Raw genomic sequence first — 20,434 nt, forward strand, 5'->3', positions numbered from 1 at the left:
GCTCCAGGAGTGAGTGTAGTCTGATTGGCGAAAATGTGCCTGCTGACTGTGATGTAGAGGGTCAAAGTTGACCCTAATGGAGCATTATGGGTGCGAACTGAACTTCCGCAAAAGTTTGCCTCCGCCGGTGAACGCGAACCACCCAAAGTTCGCCTGGAACTGTTCGCGGGCGAATCGCTCAGCCCATCTCTAGTGCAGAGTGCAGCTTTCTGGAGCTCTAGTGGCCAGATCAGATGCTGCACTGGAAACTAGAGGATGCAAGTCAGAGCAAGAACAAGTAGCTATACATGCTCGGCAGGCTCCAATGCGTGTTTTGCAGAGGTAATTTTATTTAGGCTTCCAGGGGCTGGAGGAAGCCCAAGGTAAATTAATCTGAATTTTAAACATTTCCCTGATATTTCCTTTCAATCCTACATGTGTAAAGCTGCCATTGTTCTCATGCAACAATGTATGATCACTACAACTTTTAAAAAAGGGGAAAAAAGGAATAGGTCCCGAAGGATGCAATAAAAGTGGAAGTCTCTAATATTGTTTAATACTTAAAAAGGGATCAGCACACACCGTTGCCACTATTTGCACAGGCACAACTTTAAAGTTGTTTAAAGTGACATAACACTATTGTAAAATGGTGGTAAAATCAGTAATTCAATGTATATTGCTGAGTGCAGGACTTATTGGAGGCTTTTTTTTTGGTTTGTTTTTTGTTCCTGCTTAGATTTAGTTTGAATTTGGGGAAAAGGTTTACCATGCTAGTTGATGCAATTAAGCCACTGAAGTTGTCCCAGGACTTTTTTGAATCGACCAGGACCAGAATGTACTTTGGGAATGATGGGCCTTCAATGTCATCCCGTCAAATCCAGGCCAGGTTTGAGAACAGGTGTAACCTGGCTCTGATTCCCATAAAGAGAAACATTTCCCAGAAGGCAGTGGGTTGTGCAGTAGAGTGGCGGTTGATGATCTTGGGTGAGTTAGGCCTCAAGACTTTGGATCTTGGAGTGAGAGAAAAAAATGTATTTGTTACAGATGATACAGATCCTACAATAAGTATGCAGTGTGTCTACTTCCTGCTTTCATGGAAGCAAACATAGGGTTAACATCCCGTGTTTACAAATTAGCTGCTATCCAAACTTTTTTCCGCTATCCGATTCAGATTCCTATCTGCAGCTATCTGCGGATATTTGGGCACATAACGCAGATATTGCAGATATCCGGATCCGAAATACTGTAACTAAGGAGATGACGTCCTGGAGCCAATCAGAGGGCTCCCAGCAGAAGCCCTAGCAACCAATCACAGAGGGGAACCCTGGCCAGCCCCACCTGACCTCAGTGAGCCAATCAGAGGGCTCCCAGCCTAAACCCTGGCACCCAATCACAGAAAGGAACACTGGTCAGCCCCCCCTGTATAATAAGGAGGGCTGCCATGATGAGACATATCGTCTTAGCTTGCTGAATGCTCACTGAGAGACATGCTTCTGTGCTGCTGGCCTAGCAAGGGCTGTACACAATTATAAACCTAAAGCTGTTCAGTGATTAACCCCTTCACTATCACTACACTATTGTTAAATCTTTTATTAGCTTGATTGATGTCATTGTATGACAGTCAGAGTGTGTGCTCCAGTGCTGCTGGCCTAGCAGTGATAAACCGAAAGCTGACTCCTCCAAGATGCTGCGCTCACATAGACAGAAGCAAAATCTTTTTATCGTGGAGTCACATATAGCGTGGCTGTCAGGTCACAGACAGCAATAAACACTTTAGAATCCACTCTCTCCCTGGTGCATATATATATCTCTCACCAACACACGTGGCCTCTCACCTGATCTATAGCTGTCCAAGCTATAAGACACCAAACTTGCTTAGATCACTTTGGTAATCGCCCACATTAAAACTCCAAGCAGATGGATCACGAGCAGCAGTTTTTATGTCACCTATCAACTGAAGAGCTTCTCATGGCGTAAAAATGTATATATTACACTCACAGGAGGAGCCCCTGATGAGTGCGCATGCACGAAACGCGTAGGGCGGAGCTACAGGCTTTGGCGAGTCAGTGCGGAGGAGTTTATGTTTACGCTATGCTTGTTTTTACTGCAACACTGTGAGTGTAATATCTTTTAACATTTTTAATAAATATACATTTTTACGCCATGAGAAGCTCTTCAGTTGATAGGTGACATAAAACTGGTGCTGGTGATCCATCTGCTTGGAGTTTTAATGTGGGTGATTACCAAAGTGATCTAAGCGAGATTGCTGTCTTATAGCTTAGACAGCTATAGATCAGGTGAGAGGCCACGTGTGTTGGTGAGAAATATATATATATGCACCAGGGAGAGAGTGGATTCTGAGGTGTTTAATGCTGTCTGTGACCTGGCAGCCACGCTATATGTGACACCACGATAAGAAGATGTTGCTTCTGTCTATGTGAGCGCAGCATCTTGGAGGAGTCAGAACGTACATCTCATGCTTGGTGATTGAGGCTGCAATCCAAGGACTTTTTAGTCAAGTAATAAGGAGCCATCAGAGCTGCAGCGAGGGCACAGGACGGATGCCACGGGCTGGAGGAAGCCCCAGTTAAGTGGATCTTTTTTTTTTGGCAGCTTGGACAATTCCTTTAAGCTATTGGCAATGGCAAATGAAAGGGATGAGCACTGAAAGGTGAAAATCGCTCTTGTCCGTTAGGGTAAAAGTGGTTACGCAATACCAGTTGCCTGGCTGTGCCACTGATCCTCTGACTCTAATACTTTTAGCCATAGACCCTGAACAAGCATGCAGCAGATCAGATGTTTCTGACATTATTGCTAGATCTGACAAGATTGGCTGCATGCTTGTGTCTGATGTGATTCAGACATTCCTGCAGTCAAATAGACCAGCAGGGCTGTCAGGCAACTGGTATTGTTCAACCGGAAATAAAAATGGTAGCCGCCATATACTTCCTGCTTCAGGTTCCCTTTAAGTATAAGTAAAATAACACTTTAAAAGTCAATGGTGACTTTAAGATTTCTGTCCTGACAGATTCCCTTGAAGCCAGATGGTTACGTTCATTCCAGTTATTTGCAGCTTTATTGTAAACTGCTCATCGGCCTACTCATCATGACATCATCACACAAAGATAGACTCATTCCGTTTTTTAGTTTGTATTTAGTAAGACATATGCTTTGTGCAGAATACCAATGCTGGGACATGTGGGCCGCTTTGCTGTATTCTGTTAGAGAAGAACTAAAAATAATGTATTGATTCAGGCATAAGTAATGTTTACGATAATGTCCCACTAATGCTGGATTGATTTCTACATTCGGGGAAAAGGTTCTTGTAGTTATCCTCTATAGAATGGTAGAAACTGTCAGTTGCACAGAATTCAATGATTACTACAAGATATTCGCATGAAAAAACCCTCAAACAGTTGCTGTTGTAATCCATTGCAATGGGACATTATTCATATACGCCGTCTGAGATTTGAAGCCTAGCGCGCGTAGCTGGGAGAGGTGCTCAGGACACAGGACATTTGGAACTTTGTCTCATGCTCCCTGTCACCTCCTTTCAACCAAAAAGATGGCTGCCCCCATGAAAAATATGGCTGCCCCCATGAAATCACAAACATTTGCCTGCTCTTTTAAAACAGTGTGGGTAAGAGATTATATTTCCTATCTATTTGAATTAACATAACTAATGTAACTTAACGACAGTATGTTGGTTTAGGCTGACAGTATGTTGGTTCCCCTTTAAACAATTCATTAATTGCGATACTTAAAATGTAATATATGTTGTTTTTTGCAATTTGTTTAATACACTAACAGCTTGATTCATTGAACTGCATTAACTCTAATGCACACACACAGTGCGGGTTAATTTCAGCGAACGCGTGCTACATGCGGCCTTATCAGCATAGTGCTCACTCTTAACTTACGCGCAATGCTCCTAACTGCCACGTGATTTGCTCATAGCCCCTCCACTGTACTCCACTAACATGGCCAATACTACGTCAAATAATGTAGTAGTACCTGTGCTAGTGAAGTACCGCAGTACTCCACTAGTGCGGCTGCGGTACTCCACTAGCGCAGCCGCTACTACGTTAACCGCGGTCTTAAACTCCCGTAGTGACCAGGATATTTTTTACAATTAAGGCCACTGCAGCTTTAAGGGCTCACTGCAGGGCCACACAGCTCAGTTCACAAGTGATCCTGCCCCCCCCCCCGCCTTTTCTGTTGGTGGGCTATGATCACTCCCAGGATATTTATTTATTTTTTAATAAATATTTATTTCTTTTATTTTATAATAAAATTGATATTTTTTTTAATCCCTACCTCCCTCCGCCAGCCAATCAGCGCGATCGGCTGTCATAGGCTTCAGCCTATGACAGCGGAATGCTTCCCCGCTGCTCAAGGGGACAGCCGTGTCACACGGCTGTCCCTAGTACAGCGCTGCCATAGATTGCAAAGAGTAAATAGACGGCAGTTTAACAGTCTCCTAGTGGTGATCGCTGCTTTGAGACTGATGACGGAGCTAAGATGCGCGCGCATCGGCACGCATGATCTCCTGCAAAACCCTGCCCCAGAACTTCATGCCAATTGGCATGGAGTGGTCCTGGGGCTCCCGCCACGTTCACGCCAATCAGCATGGAGCGGTCGTCAAGGGGTTAATTAATGTAGTAGTGGCCTCACTAGTGGGGCACAGTGATTGCGCTATGAGCACATAGCGCAACAGTTAGGAGCATCGCTCTTATGTTAAAAGCGCATGCTACACTGACAGGACCACGCGAAGTGTGCGCACGCTAAAATGAACTCGCGCTGTGCGTGTGCGTTAGATTTAACACAGTTTAATGAATCAGGCCCGATATATGGTGTGTACTGTAAGACCCTAATAGAAAAGGTGGCCACACACCATACAATTTCTTTTAAATTCAAGGATTACATTTAATTTCTGATTGATTGTAACATTTGAAAAATCTGACCTATGTACCACACACGTTCAATATTTTCCCAATTATGATAAAAAAAAAAGATTAAAAACTCTGAGAAAATTGCTTGGGTTTATATATTAAGAAACTGGAAGTCTACCCTACACCATTTAATTTTCATAAAAGTTGATCAGAAAAATACACCAACCCCTGATCGACATATCGACTTATAGACTTAATTCAGACTCTCTTTAAATCAGTAAGCATTAATGATAAATCAGTTTGAAAGGGACCCGGAGCAAGGTCCCCTGGTGTATGGGACGACTTCGGCCTGAAGTCATCAGGCCTGCTTCACGCTTTGCTGATATGCGTAATCACGACGGCCGGCTATGCTTCATCTTGCCAGCAGGCGGGAGATTCCTGCGCATGCGTGATTCAATATTAGAGAACCGTGCATGCACAGCACTCTCACGCCAGCATGACGGCTCGTAGCCGGCCAGCATGATTACGCATATCGGCAAAGTGGGAAGCAGGCCTGACAACTTCAAGCCGAAGTCATCCCATAACAGAGCAGACAGCCGGGACTGGGAGAAGAGCCAGGAGGATTTTTAACATGGGCTCAGGGTCCCTTTAAAGCTGAATTATCGTTAATACCAGAGGAGTCGCTAGCCCCTTTTATTCGGGGCCCGTGCCCCGAATATGGCTTGGGGTGCCCCTCATTGGCAAGCGTGGCCGACATTTTGTCGGAGACGGTGGCCGCCATGTTGTGGGTGGCGCTAGCCGCTCGTAATAGTCAGTGGCCGCCGGCTGGCCAGTAGTAAGGCAGTGGCTCAGTTCATCCGCCCCCCTGCCCAATCAGGAGCATCTGGCAGTGGACGTAGAATTGAACTGAAAAAGCAGGGGGCTGGAGAATAGCTCTGTCCCCTGCACATGGAGGATATGCCAGCAGCAGCAAGTAAGTAATTGCAACTGTGCCTCTGTGTGCCGATCTCAGTGCCTCCAGTATGCCCAGCATAAGCTGTTACTCTGTGCCAGTGGCTGCAGTGTGTGCTGATCTCTGCTGCCTCCAGTATGCCAAGGATAAGCTGTTACTCTGTGCCAGTGGCTGCAGTGTGTGCTGATCTCTGCTGCCTCCAGTATGCCCAGGATAAGCTGTTACTCTGTGCCAGTGGCTGCAGTGTGTGCTGATCTCTGCTGCCTCCAGTATGCCCAGGATAAGCTGTTACTCTGTGCCAGTGGCTGCAGTGTGTGCTGATCTCTGCTGCCTCCAGTATGCCCAGGATAAGCTGTTACTCTGTGCCAGTGGCTGCAGTGTGTGCTGATCTCTGCTGCCTCCAGTATGCCCAGGATAAGCTGTTACTCTGTGCCAGTGGCTACAGTGTGTGCTGGTCTCTGCTGCCTCCAGTATGTCCAGGATAAGCTGTTACTCTGTGCCTGTACTGGTAGTACACTAGCTGCAGTGTGTGCTTATCTCTGCTCCTCCAGTATGTACAGTATAAGCTGTTATTCTGTGTCTGTATTGATAGTAACCTAGCAGCAGTGTGTGCTTATCTCTGCTCCTCCAGTATGTACAGTATAAGCTGTCATTCTGTGTCTGTATTGATAGTAAACTAGCTGCAGTGTGTGCTGATCTCTGGTACCTCCGGTATGTATTGTATAAGCTGTTACTCTGTGCCTGTACTGATAGCAAACGAGCTGCAGTGTGTGCTGATCTCTGTTACCCCCAGTATGTACAGTATAAGCTGTTACTCTGTGCCTGTACTAATAGTAAACTAGCTACAGTGTGTGCTGATCTCTGCTACCCCCAGTATGTACACTGTAAGCTGTTACTCTGTGTCTGTACTGGTAGTAACCTAGCAGCAGTGTGTGCTTATTTCTGCTCCTCCAGTATGTGTACAGTATAAGCTGTTACTCTGTGTCTGTATTGATAGTAAACTAGCTGCAGTGTGTGCTGATCTCTGGTACCTCTGTATGTATTGTATAAGCTGGTACTCTGTGCATGTACTGATAGTACACTTGCTGCAGTGTGTGCTGATCTCTGCAACCTCCAGTACATACTGTATAAGCTGTTACTTTATGTCTGTACTGATAGTAAACTAGCTGCAGTGTGTGCTGATCTCTACTACTTTCATTACAGTACACACATACAATTTTGATTAGCCAATTTTACAACTTCTAAGTATTATGAGAGTTCAGCTCTGTTCATAGTATTCAACGTATGTTAGCCCTAAAAAATACATGGGGGTGGTAAAATTGGTCAGTGATTGAGCAATCAAAATTGAATGTGTGTACCGTCTTTCCCCGAAAATAAGACAGTGTCTTATATTCATTTTTGCACCAAAAGATGTGCTAGGGCTTATTTTCAGGGTATGTCCTATATTTCTATGAACACACAAGTTCCTGTGCTGTGTGTCCTCCTGACATCCCCACTGTGACACTGACACCTTTTTCTCTGCTGGATCCACCTCTTGTGTGCCACTTTTTTCCCCTTTGTACCTTTAGTGTCCCCTGGTGTCCCTCTCTAAACCTGTGTCCTCTATCCCCTGTACTCCTGTGTCCCGTGTCTACTTGCCCGCAAGTCTATGGGCTCCAGTAATAACACAAGTTTCCATATTTTTCCCCCTTACAGCCGCTAGGGCTTACTTTCAGGGTAGGGCTTATATTTTGAGTATGCTCAAAATTCCCACTAGGGCTTACTTTCAGGTGATGTCTTAATTTCGGGGAAAAAGGGTATCTGTATGCATCTTTACTCTATGCCTATACTGATTGTAAACTATCCAATTAAAGGACAGGATCTCCGGCCAACATTTTGATGGACAGGCCCATTATCTTTACCTTACACCACTGTAACTTGGCCACGCCCACTCCCTGCGTGGCCACGCCCATTTTTGCGGCTGCACGCGTACCTGCCTCCTGGTGCCCATGAGTGCCCCGGATCTCTTAGGACCCTGCAAATGCCCCTGGTTAATGCTTTCTGATTTAAGAAGTCAAAATTATATTCAGTGTTGCATTTTAGAATGAGGGCTTTTCTGTCTTTTTTAGCCCCTCATACTTTCCTAGTGGTGCCAGGTAATCATGAGCTATCTGGGTATTCTGTAGTTCTGCTCCAAGCCCTATTCCATAGATCCATATTTATCTATATATGAGGACCAAAAAAGTCTGAAACAGGCTGTATGCATGTTGGGCTGATGTGGCTCTGTAAAATTGATAAGCTATAGGCTCACTTCACTATATACCAGCAGCTCTGGATGGGAGCCTGGCTTTCAGGGGCATAAAGAGACGATTTGCATATTCAGGAGTGATGCATCATGGGAATCCATGGATCACTTACGAATATGCATATCACTATAAGGCCCCCCCCATGGTCATCTTCTAGTATTTCAAATGTCTATAAACACTCCCTAATTCCACAGTTGCAATAAAGGAGCATCCTTGTCCTTTCAAGGGGTAAAGAGGGTCATCTGCCCTGTAGGTGGCAAGGATGTCTCTTAAAGCGGACCCAAACCAAACATTTTTTTGAATTCAAAATATTTAGTTGCACCACTCTGACACATACAAAGATAAATAAACACTCCTTCAAGCCTATGAGCATTTCAGTGCATGCTTTCCACCCTTCTCTTTTCCTAACTAGGGTTATACAGGTGGCAGCCATTAGCAATTCTTCCTTTGCTGGACACTATCTACTCTAGCAGTTTGCCGGTTTCTGTCCCGGCAATATGAAAGGAAGGGAGGAGTTCCTCCAATAAATGTAAAATGTTTTATATTTGTCATCATGCAGCTGAAAAAAGGCTGCAATTTATTATTATAATTTAGAAAATAGATTTTATTTCTGAAATCTTGTATTTTTAATTTGGGTCCACTTTAAGAGAGTAGAGTTGTAGATTTTACAGCTGGGTGCTCATACACCGGATGGACTTAATGGTAAATGCGATCTTGGGGGTTTTTCTCCGAGTAGGGAGCAGAGGCAGGGCCACACACTGGAAGTTGGGTGATTGTGTGTCTTCAGGACGGTTTCGAGGGACAAGGTAGCACAGGTGACTATAGACTTTCTTTTACAGGACAGTCGCTGGATTTTAATTTTAGCCTGGAGATCGGCTTTAAACCATTGATAAATAAACATTTAACTGGTTGTCTGGATTGCTGCATGGAGTTTGCATTTAAAGTCAGTTCAACTTAGTGATGAGTAGAAATTACGCTCATTACGCATCATAATACGCAATTACGCATCGTAATCGTAATGCGTAAATCCGGAGGAACAGTGTAAGCAATTTTGTAGTTAATTGTTCCCATTCATAATTACGCATGAATTTACTTGTAATTTACGCGTAATTTCGTGCCGACTTTGATGGTGAATAGCAAAGCCACCATACATGCCATTGCTACCAAAATTGCTACATATGTTAAGACGAATAGTGGGTACAAGTTACAAAAATTATTTTTCAAAAAGACTTTGCAGTTTTTGAGAAAATCGATTTTAAAGATAAAAACAAAAATGTTTTTTAAACTGTTCTTTATCTAGGTGTAAAAAACATTTTTCTTTGCATTTTTTAAATCCATTTCCTCAAAGACTACAAGGTCTTTTTGAAAAATTATTTTTTTTTGACTTGTGCCGAATATTCTCTCTAACATATGTAGCAATTTTGGTAGCAATAGCATGTATGGGAGCTTTGCTATTCACTACTAAATTTGGCACAAAATTACGGTTAAATTACACATAAATGAATGCATAATTTCAAATGATTGCACAAAGTCAATAGAATTACGGATTTGTAATTACATGTATGGATAATTGCAAAAATGTAAGTGTAATTCCGCGTAATCGTAGTTAGCAGATTACGATCATCACTAGTTCAACTCCTTGTTATTTAGTCTTAAAAGCTGGTGGCTTTTCTTCATTATTTTAGTTTGTGCTGATACTGTTCCACAAGGCTTTACAGAAATCATCGAACTATTGCTTATAGATCTGATGAAGCTCCCCTGCAGGGAAAGTTTGAAGGCACAGGTATCCCTGTATCTCCCTCAGTCCCGAACAATACAGTACAATAATATGGTAGGACATCATGCTTGGTACACATAATGTAATTTCCAGTCCGACCGCCCGACGGACAACGGCATCGATCAGTAGCAGTTTGGATACAGATAATAATGAGGACATCCTGACATTGCTAATGAAGGGGAAGGTGAAGCATTCACACAGCAGGGCATAGGGCTGTGCTCATACATGACACTGTTAAAGTTCCCCAGGGCTGCTCCATGCTCTGTACACAGGCTGCTGCTCCATGCTCTGTACACACACTCTTGCTCCATGCTTTGTACACACACTACTGCTCCATGCTTTGTAAAGAGGCTGCTGCTCCATGCTCTGTACACAGGCTGCTGCTCCATGCTCTGTACACACACTGCTTCTCCATGCTCTGTGCACATGCTGCTGCTCCATGCTCTGTACACACACAGCTGCTCCATGCTCTGTACACACACTGCTGCTCCATGCTCTGTGCACACGCTGCTGCTCCATGCTCTGTACACACACAGCTGCTCCATGCTCTGTACACACACAGCTGCTCCATGCTCTGTACACGCACTGCTGCTCCATGCTCTGTACACACACAGCTGCTCCATGCTCTGTACACACACAGCTGCTCCATGCTCTGTACACACACAGCTGCTCCATGCTCTGTACACACACTGCTTCTCCATGCTCTGTGCACATGCTGCTGCTCCATGCTCTGTACACACACAGCTGCTCCATGCTCTGTACACACACTGCTGCTCCATGCTCTGTGCACACGCTGCTGCTCCATGCTCTGTACACACACAGCTGCTCCATGCTCTGTACACACACAGCTGCTCCATGCTCTGTACACACACAGCTGCTCCATGCTCTGTACACACACTGCTGCTCCATGTTCTGTGCACATGCTGCTGCTCCATGCTCTGTACACACACAGCTGCTCCATGCTCTGTACACACACAGCTGCTCCATGCTCTGTACACACACAGCTGCTCCATGCTCTGTACACACACTGCTGCTCCATGTTCTGTGCACATGCTGCTGCTCCATGCTCTGTACACACGCTGCTGCTACATCCAAAGTCAGCTGTAGCAGGAAAAGAAAGGGGGCGGGGCTGTGAGCTGCAGGATGCCTGCAGATATTCTGGTATCTCAACTTGTGCCTGTCCCCAGACACTGCACCGGCCCTGGTCTGAGGGGGGATTCTGGGCAGCTGTAATTCTCCCCCCCGCCCCTGCGTTTGCCTATGCTTTAAGCAAAATTATAGACAGTTAATTCTATTAAAGGGAACCTGAAATGAGAGGTATATGGAGGCTGCCATATTTATTTCCTTTTAAACAATACTAGTTGCCTGGCTATCCTGCTGACCCTCTGCCTCTAGTAGTTTTAGCCATCGACCCTGAACAAGCATGCAGATCAGAGGATTTTGACAAAAATCTGAAAAGATTAGCTGCATGCTTGTTTCAGGTGTGCGATTTAAACACTGCTACAGTCAAAGAGATCAACAAGGCTGCCAAGTAACTGGTATTTTTTAAAAGGATATAAAAAATAATATAAATATGGCAGCCTCCATATAACTCTCGCTTCTGGTTCCCTTTAAAGTAAAACTGAGGCCACCTAATAAGAACAAAAAAATAGGTAGATACTTACCTATGGACAGGGAAGGCTCCGGATCCTGTGGAGCCTCCCCGGCCCGCTCTCCATCCCCTCATTCTACCGCCGGGCCCTGGTAAAGTTCTTCTACCAGCTTGGTTATATACACCTTCAGGGTGTCTTCATGAATGCTTTGGAAATACTCAGGTCCCCAAATACTTTTGAAAATGAGCGGGTCCGTACTATGCGTAAGTCCAGGCTTGCATACTCAGTATGGATGCATCTGTCTTTGAAAGCACTCAAGTGCTCCCAAATCCTTCCAACGAGTCCTGAAGGTGCAGAACTTCAACAGCGAACACCAGTGCACCGAGGGCACAAAGACAGAAGGATCTACGGGATCTAAAGCCTTCCCCCTCCATAGACAAGTCTCTAATTTTTTTTAAAGCTGGCTTCACATTTGCTTTAAACGGCATACTAATAAGAAATTCCTTTGTGGGAGCTTATCCACACATTATGCCCTATTACTTCTCAGCCTTAACAGAAATTGAAAGGTCCAATATTGTCACGTGGGTTCCTGTTTTCTATGTGTATAATGATACAGAGTTATTTAATTAATGATGATTGTAATCAGCTAATTACAATTACACAACATTTTGTGCACATTTTTGCAACTACTATATGTCATTACAATTTATAAATGCAATTGGTGGTGTAATCGATGCGTAATTTTGTGTCATTTTTGCATAATTTTGTGCCGACTTTAGCAGTCAATAGCAAAACCCGCAAACATGCTATTGTCACCAAAATCGCTACATAGGTTAAGGAGAATAGTGGGTACAAGTAAAAAGCAAATTGTTTAAAAAGAACTTGTAGTGGTTGAGAAAATAGATTTTAAAAATGCATTTTTCTGAGTTTAACCCCTTGCCGACCACTCCACACCAATTGGCGCTGATGCGCCCTTATCCCCGCTTGAATGATGTAGCGGAGCCGTCTATTTACATTGTACAGCGCTGCAATCTAAAGCAGCGCTGTACTGGGGACAGCCGTGGCACTCGGCTATCCCCTTGGGAGGCACAGAGAGCGATCGGCTCTCATAGGTTGATATCTATGAGAGACGATCACTGGGATTGGCTGCCGGGGGGAGTGAGGGAGGGAAGTTACAAAATAAATTTTTAAAATATGTATTTTTATTACAAAAACAATAACAAATAAAAAAAAACAAACAAACATAACAACAGTGATCAGAGCCCTCCAGCAGAAAGCTCTGTTGGTGGGCAGAAAAGGGATTCATTTGTGTGCTTATACGTACGGCCCTGCAGCAAGCTCTTAAAGCTGCAGTGGCCTAAATTGTAAAAAAAATAGCCTTGTCACTAGTGGATATAAGCCTATGGTCCTCAAGTAGTTAAAAACCATTTTTTCTTTGCATTTTTAAAATAGATTTTTTTCAAAAACTACAAGGTCTTTTTGAAAAATTGCTTTGCTATTTAGTCGGCCCAAAATTACATGAAAATCATGCAAAATTATGCGAAGTTAGGATTCCTGATTACATTTACAAACAAAATTCATTGTGATTTTTCCTGAAATTTCCATTACAATTTTGCATCGTAATTGTGAATTTTGTTGTGAAATTGCGATTAACTTAACATTTGTGCTCATCACTACACATTATTTGCTTATTCATTTTGTGGGGATGCAGGAGTGCAGCGCAGATACAGAGAATGATCGTATAACTCCTTGTGGTACTTTTTCTTATGTAACACTTCATCTAATATATGTTTTACCTATTTCACGTTCACATTAACCTCCCTGGCGGTAAGCCCGTGCTGAGCACGGGCTATGCCGCCGGGAGGCACTGCTCAGGCCCCGCTGGGCCGATTTGCATAATTTTTTTTTGCTGCACGCAGCTAGCACTTTGCTAGCTGCGTGCAGTGCCCGATCGCCGCCGCTACCCGCCGATCCGCCGCTATACGCATCGCCGCAGTCGCCCCCCCCCAGACCCCGTGCGCTGCCTGGCCAATCAGTGCCAGGCAGCGCCGTGGGGTGGATCAGAGTCCCCTTTGACGTCACGACGTCGATGACGTCGGTGACGTCATCCCGCCCCGTCGCCATGGCGACGGGGGAAGCCCTCCAGGAGATCCCGTTCTTTGAACGGGATCTCCTGATCTCCAATCGCCGGCAGCGATCGGAGGGGCTGGGGGGATGCTGCAGAGCAGCGGCTATCATGTAGCGAGACCTCGTCTCGCTAAATGAAATTTTTTTTTTTTTTTTTAAACGTATTTGCTGCCCCCTGGCGGATTTTGCCAAACCGCCAGGAGGGTTAACACTGTTAGGTATTTTTTAGCATTTAGTGTAAAATGGAACATAATTATAAATATTTTTGCCAAGGTATCATATTGTAAATAATCTCAGTGCACAGAAAATGTCTTTTGGTTTTAGAACAGTAACTGTCATCTCCTTTTCAGCAAGCGGCTATTGCAGCACAGGAGGGGGTGCCCGGATCCAGGGAGTTTAGCGGAGGAACCGGTTATGGAGGGATGTCGGAAAGTTCATCTGTGGCATCCATGCTCAGCTCCAAAAGTGCCAAGGAAAGGAGGAACCGGAGAAAAAAACGGAAGCAAAAGGAGCAGGGAGACGGAGACGAGAAGTGTGACAATGAGAAATTCCACAAGTCGACATCTGAGAGCAGCCTGAAAAAATTCCGTTTCCCCTTAGAAGGAATGAGGTTGACCTACGACAAAAACTCCTCCCCCCATCAGGTACTGTAGCAACTCTTGTTATGAACTTTTTTCCATAATTCACAAAGACAAATAATGAGAATGACTCTGCCCACTGTCCTGAAGTGAGGCATTATGGGTGCTGTTCTTCATGAAAGTAGAAGTGATGATGACGTGCAATTTCTTTCTGCCAGAGCATGCTGTTAATCAGACATTGTTTTGGAGAGGGGTGTTTTGTTTAGCCAACACTTTTCCGAACCCGAGTAGCCTCTAAAAGGTTTAAATTGACTGAGACACATTAATACTCACTGGTAAACAATGGTAAACACATTGAGATCAATGCTCGCATTCATCTCAAAGCTGGTGACGATCCTGGCGCTAAACAACATCCCTGAACACCGGTGGTCCATGTCTGAACCAATAAATGAAGTTTAAGGATACAAAAGATAAAAACTGTTGGTACAACACGACTTCCATACACGGTCAGGGCCGTATTTCTGGAAAGGCCACAAAGGCCCAGGCCTTGGGTGGCTGCAGCCCAGGGGGCACCTGGGTGTAAAATAGGGGTTGCTACATATAAAAGAGAAGGCTGCAAATGGGGAGCAAAATATGAAAAAGGGAAACTGATGCTCAAGGGAGCTGTGCATGAAAGAGAGGCACTACTGTACATGGATGTTACACATGGAAGAGGGAGCTACACATGGAATGGGAGGGGCACTTTGGTCCCTTCAAACTTGGCTTCGGGGTGAAAAAAGTATAAACCCGGCCTTGCACATGGTGCAATGTTACACATATACAGTCTCAAAGCAAACGTGTAAAGGGTATAGGTTACAATCTCAATTATCATCTGTAGTAGACAGAACCCTATAGATGTGCACCAACTGAAAAACCTTTAGGTGTTGAACCAACTTTTTCAGTGAAGAAAAATGAGGGAAATAGTAGAATAAAAGAAAAGAGAGAAAGGAAACAAAGTCGAGATATGTCCTCCCCAATATGCCCGCCAAGATATATTACATTGAGAAAATAAATCAAGATTATTAAAAACTACCTCCAGTCCTTAGGCTGGAACCATCACAGACTTTATTTTAAAAAGCCCATATTGTTCTGCAGTCTTGCGGTGAGCAGTTCCAACGTATAAACATGTTGAACATTTTTATGAACCTCACTTATAGTAGGAGGCTATGGATCCTTCCAGTGTTTAGATTTGAGACATCTTGCCGCTGTTAAATAATGATTTAAGTATACCAGAGATAAACATATCAGAAGGATTTATACATACCTGGGGCGTCTTCCAGCCCCCCCCCCCCCATAGTCTGTGGTCTGTGGGATCCCTTGATGTCTGTCCAGTCCCCTCTGTTCTCCGCAGTCTTCCCCATCTGAGCCAGTCGGGGGCCACCATGCATGCGTGGTTCCAGCTGCATGCAACCACTGATCTCACTCCTGTTGCTGGGAGCATTCTGAGCATGCAGAAATTAAGGGCTGGTTCAGACCAGGTTCTGTGGGGTGGCTGGCGGTGGCTCAAATGTTTTTTCGTTACCGAACAAAAGAGAGTTCGGCACCGGTTCCCAGTGTTCCGTCATCACGTTGCATTTTGAGCCCTATAGGGGACATGGAAACACCAAATGCACTGATGCTGGACCCTACATGCAGGGTCCAAGACAAGATGATAGATATACTATGGCGTTTACATGAACAACCCCAAAAGCTGTCACCGGGTTAAAATGTTTCCATCTATTTGAATGGAACAGCGGTTAATCACTCTCAAATTACGCTTTTGTCAAAAATGCTACCATGTGAACCAGCCATTACTGTTATTAGCAGAGTATTAGCAGCTAACAGTCACCAGTAGGAACCATGGGAACAGTAGGCCTGGATCTCGTAGGCAGTAGGTACAAGAGGTAGTATCAACTCATTCCAGTGGCCCTGCTGGTAGCTTGACAGAGTACGGTCAGAGTAATGATGCCATCAGAATATTAACAACTATTTTAGGATGTCTCTTAAATATTTTTAAGGTTTGTAAAGATCCTAATCAGAGGAGGAAAATAATGGTGTGGGGTGAATATTCTTGGAGTCTGGATTTCTTATTGAATACCAGTTCCTGACATGTGTGCCTTCTATACGTCACATCACTATGCAAATTTCCAAAACATGTTGATGCCAAATAGATAGCTATAAGGAATTCCTTTTCAATCTGAATGCCCATGGGAATCACATGTTCTGGGTCCTAGCACTTTCATAAGTCAAAATCTCATTGCTACCTTTGCTTCCAATCAGAATCAGGAATTCCTGAAATGGTCTAAAATCAATTGCATGTATCACTAAATGTAAACTGCCCGTAATACATTATTTTGTATTTATTTTTGTTTGTTTCTTCCATGAACAGTCTTTGCTTAGTGTCCGGGAGTCCCTCTTCTCACCGAGACGAAACAGCAGAACCAGTCTGTTCAGCTTCCGAGGCCGGGGGAAGGATGTGGGATCGGAGAATGACTTTGCAGATGATGAGCACAGCACTTTTGAGGACAATGAGAGCAGGAGAGGCTCCTTGTTTGTACCCCACAGACACGCAGAACGGCGGAATAGCACTATAAGCCAAGCTAGCAAGGCATCGAAGACCATGCCGGTGCTACCAGTGAACGGGAAGATGCACAGCACGGTGGACTGCAATGGAGTGGTCTCTCTGCTGGGTGGTCCATCACCGACATCGCCTGCTGGACTCCTTCTGCCAGAGGTGATAATAGATAAACCAGCTTCTGATGACAATGTAAGGAAGTTTCAAATAGTTTAGGCATGGTAGCCTTTGACGGGTGCTTCCACCAGGAACACTCCTTATTTGGTTGGTCAAGCTTTGAATGTGACTGCTTTATTTTGCAATGCCTATAATATACTAACAACATAGTTTAACAGAAATACACTAATCTTACGTCCATCTAAGTTTAGGATCTAAACATCTAAAATGTATACATACATAATTAGAGGTGTAACTACAAGTCATGGAGATCCTCAGCAAAACTATGATCCCTCCCATCCCAATGTATATTCCCCTCTCACTGTCTACCCTTGGAGACCTTTAAAATCTGGTGGCCAATCTTACAGGAGACATATAACAATTGCAGGCTATCATGACCCCTCCCCCCAACCCCTAACAAGTGTGGTCACAACAACACACGATATTGAGGATGGGCCCCCTTGTTTGGATGAAGTATTTTGCACTCCCTCAGCTCTGCCCCCCCCCCTCCAGCTGCTATCCCTATATTTATGCCCCTATACCCAATATATATATTAGTATGAAGGTCGTATACCGGAAGAACTATTTTTGTCTTTTCACCACCACTTCACTACATGCTAAAGTATGTAGCACAATAATTTATAAACATGACCAAGGCAGCTGTCCAATCCCATGACTAGAGGTCAGGTTTCATGTGCACTACTCCCCTCCCTACACTCCCAACGCCCCAGACTAAACTGGAGATTGCCTGGCAGTCTGGGACTTTTCTACGGGAATGATCAATAATCACTGCTCTGTAGAGTAAAATACATTTATTAGTTATTGCACTGTTAAAGGAAACCCGAGGTGAAAATAAACTGATGAGATAAACAACTCCTGAAGGTGACTTTTTTCACACTTTTATTTTCTTTATAAAAGCTAAAGAAGTAGGTTTAATAATCATATGAATGATACAGTCTTTCACACACTCTCAGTGTCCCAGAGCTAAAACATGAACTATTGACCTTTTTATCTATCTCCTGCACTCAGATGTTGTTATCTGCCAGGCAAGAGATTTATGGCTGTAGTTCCTTATCAGTGGATTAGGCTATAGTCTGACTAGGTGTGGACTGGAGAGAAACTGTCATTTGCATAAATGAATGGTTAACTCTTTCAGGCAGAAAAAGAAAAAAAGGAACACAGTATGGTTATTTGTAAGCTTGGCATTGTACATACACGTGTCTATCTTATCATGTCACATGTCCCCTCGGGTATCCTTTAACTTTTAAAGAGTAACTTTAAAAGAACGTATTATGTTATTTTAATTTATTATGTTCAGTAACATATATTAATCAGATAATCATGAAATATTACATATCAGCACTGGCGTAACAATAGGGGAAGCAGCCCCTTTCCCTGCGGGGGGGGGGGGGGGCGCTCATGGCCGTTTTGGGGGGGGCAGGAGGGGTTGCAGCATGAGGGGAGAGCTTTGCACATCAGCAGGGAGGGGGGACAGTCTCCCCCACCTCGGGCTCTCCCATCTGCGCTCCCCTCCTGCATATATCTAAGTGTCAGCAGCAACGGCGGCAGCTATAATTACCTCCATTCACCACAGAGGTTGCCGTTCTGCAAGGGCTTCACATTACTTCCTGTTAAAACAGGAAGTGATATGAAGCCCTTGCAGATCGGAGACCTCCGGTGGTGAATGGAGGTAATTATAGCTGTTGCTGCCGCCGCCGCCGCTGCTGACACTTAGATATATGCAGGAGGGGAGCGCAGAGGGGAGAGCCCGAGATGAGGGAGGGGGGGACTGTCCCCCCTCCGCGCTGATGTGCAAAGCTCTCACCTCATGCTGCGACCTCTCCTGCCCCCCCAAAGCGGCCATGAGCGGGCCCCAGGGTGCGTTGGGGGCCTGCTCATATTCTTGCAGGGGGGCCTGGGGATGTCTAGTTACGCCCCTGCATATCAGTATTCATTGTGAGTTATTGGTAGCCAGCAGAAGGAGTGCAAAACAATATTTGTTAGTTGTACAGCCTCATTTTACTGCTGTAACTCGGAGATCTGATAACAACACCACAACGTACACTGTCAGTCAATTCAGGAATGACTCACCATTGCCATTCTTCCTTTTCTAAGCATTAAGTTATTGAGTCTGACCTTCACTACTGCAGTATTAAGAATGTCTGCTGCCAATGTGACAATGCTGTGTTTTATTTTTATTTTTTTTGTTTTGTTTTTAATTTCCTCAGAATCTCCACTTGCTGGCTACAAATAACATAGGGGGTATAATGATATGCAATATTTCACAAATTATAATTGGTTTTAGTAATATACCCAATGCATAAATAAAAACACATATTCAAAAGTACTGTACATTCCCTTTAAAAATAGCAGAAGCTATTTAAAAATGCCACATGTAAAATTGGGCGCATAATAGCAGTAGTAGAATGTCAGTAATGTTACCATTATTCTATTATCCACTAAAGTAGAATATCTGTAATTTTACCAATATTCTACTATCATCCTCTGTATCTCATCTCTAACATAAACCATCCCCTATCTATGCCTAAAACTAACCACCCCCTTCTATTCCAAACACTTACCCTCCACTATCTATGCCTAACACTAACCACCCCTACCTATTCCAAACACTAACCACCTCTCACCTATTGCTGACACTAACCCTCCCCTATCTGTGCCTAACATTAACTTATCCTCACCTATTCCTAACACTAACCCTCCCCTATCTGTGCCAAACACTAACCACCTCTCACCTATTCCTGACACTAACCTCCCCTATCTGTGCCTAACACTAATCACCCCTTCCTAACACTAACCCTCCCCTATATATGCCTAACACTAACCCTACCCTATCTGTGCCAAATACTTACCACCGCTCACCTGTTCCTGACACTAATCCTCCCCTATCTGTGCCTAACACTAACCACCCCTCACCTATTCCTAACACTAACCCTCCCCTATCTGTGCCTAAAACTAACCACCCCATCTACTCCTAAAACTAACCCAATACCTATCCCTAGCACTAACCCACTCTTACCTACTCCTAACACCAACTCTCCGCTAGCTATACCTAACAATAATGGGCATTGCCGTAGCCGCCCTTGTGAAAAGCCGCTAATAGCAATTTCTAAAGGGGGGCAGTTCCGGCACATACTATTTTACTCAGGCACATCCGGTGCCCAAATTCACTGTCATATCCACTATTAACTGCCCAAATTTACTTGGCACCACCAATGCCAAAATGAACGTGACCCATGGCCATACTGGCCGTGCACATCATAGCTAGGTCAGAAACAGCAATTAGCTGGCAAGTGAGAATATTTACAGACTAGTAAAACAGGAGTTTTAGGGCACCAACCAGTCCGATAATACTCACATAAAGGCTAGCCCTTCCAACAAAATGCATAAACTCGGAGAGATCCAATGCTGAAATATTTCATCATCCATTCCAACTGTCTTACCTGCAGCTGCTGCTATTAGGATCTGAAGGCTCAGGGCTGTAC

General features: G+C 44.3%; 1 protein-coding gene across 1 annotated transcript in view; it reads left to right on the top strand.

Moving 5' to 3' along the window:
* The window catches only part of LOC137525001 (sodium channel protein type 2 subunit alpha-like), a 310,605-nt gene that overhangs the window by 156,983 nt on the left and 133,188 nt on the right, over positions 1 to 20,434 (top strand). The window contains exons 11-12 of the mRNA XM_068245618.1: positions 13,955 to 14,248; positions 16,590 to 16,967. Coding sequence (XP_068101719.1) covers positions 13,955 to 14,248; positions 16,590 to 16,967 — 672 coding nt within the window. The remainder of the gene's footprint in view (positions 1 to 13,954; positions 14,249 to 16,589; positions 16,968 to 20,434) is intronic.

Source organism: Hyperolius riggenbachi, chromosome 7 (genome assembly GCF_040937935.1).
Source record: "Hyperolius riggenbachi isolate aHypRig1 chromosome 7, aHypRig1.pri, whole genome shotgun sequence".
Taxonomy (NCBI): domain Eukaryota; kingdom Metazoa; phylum Chordata; class Amphibia; order Anura; family Hyperoliidae; genus Hyperolius; species Hyperolius riggenbachi.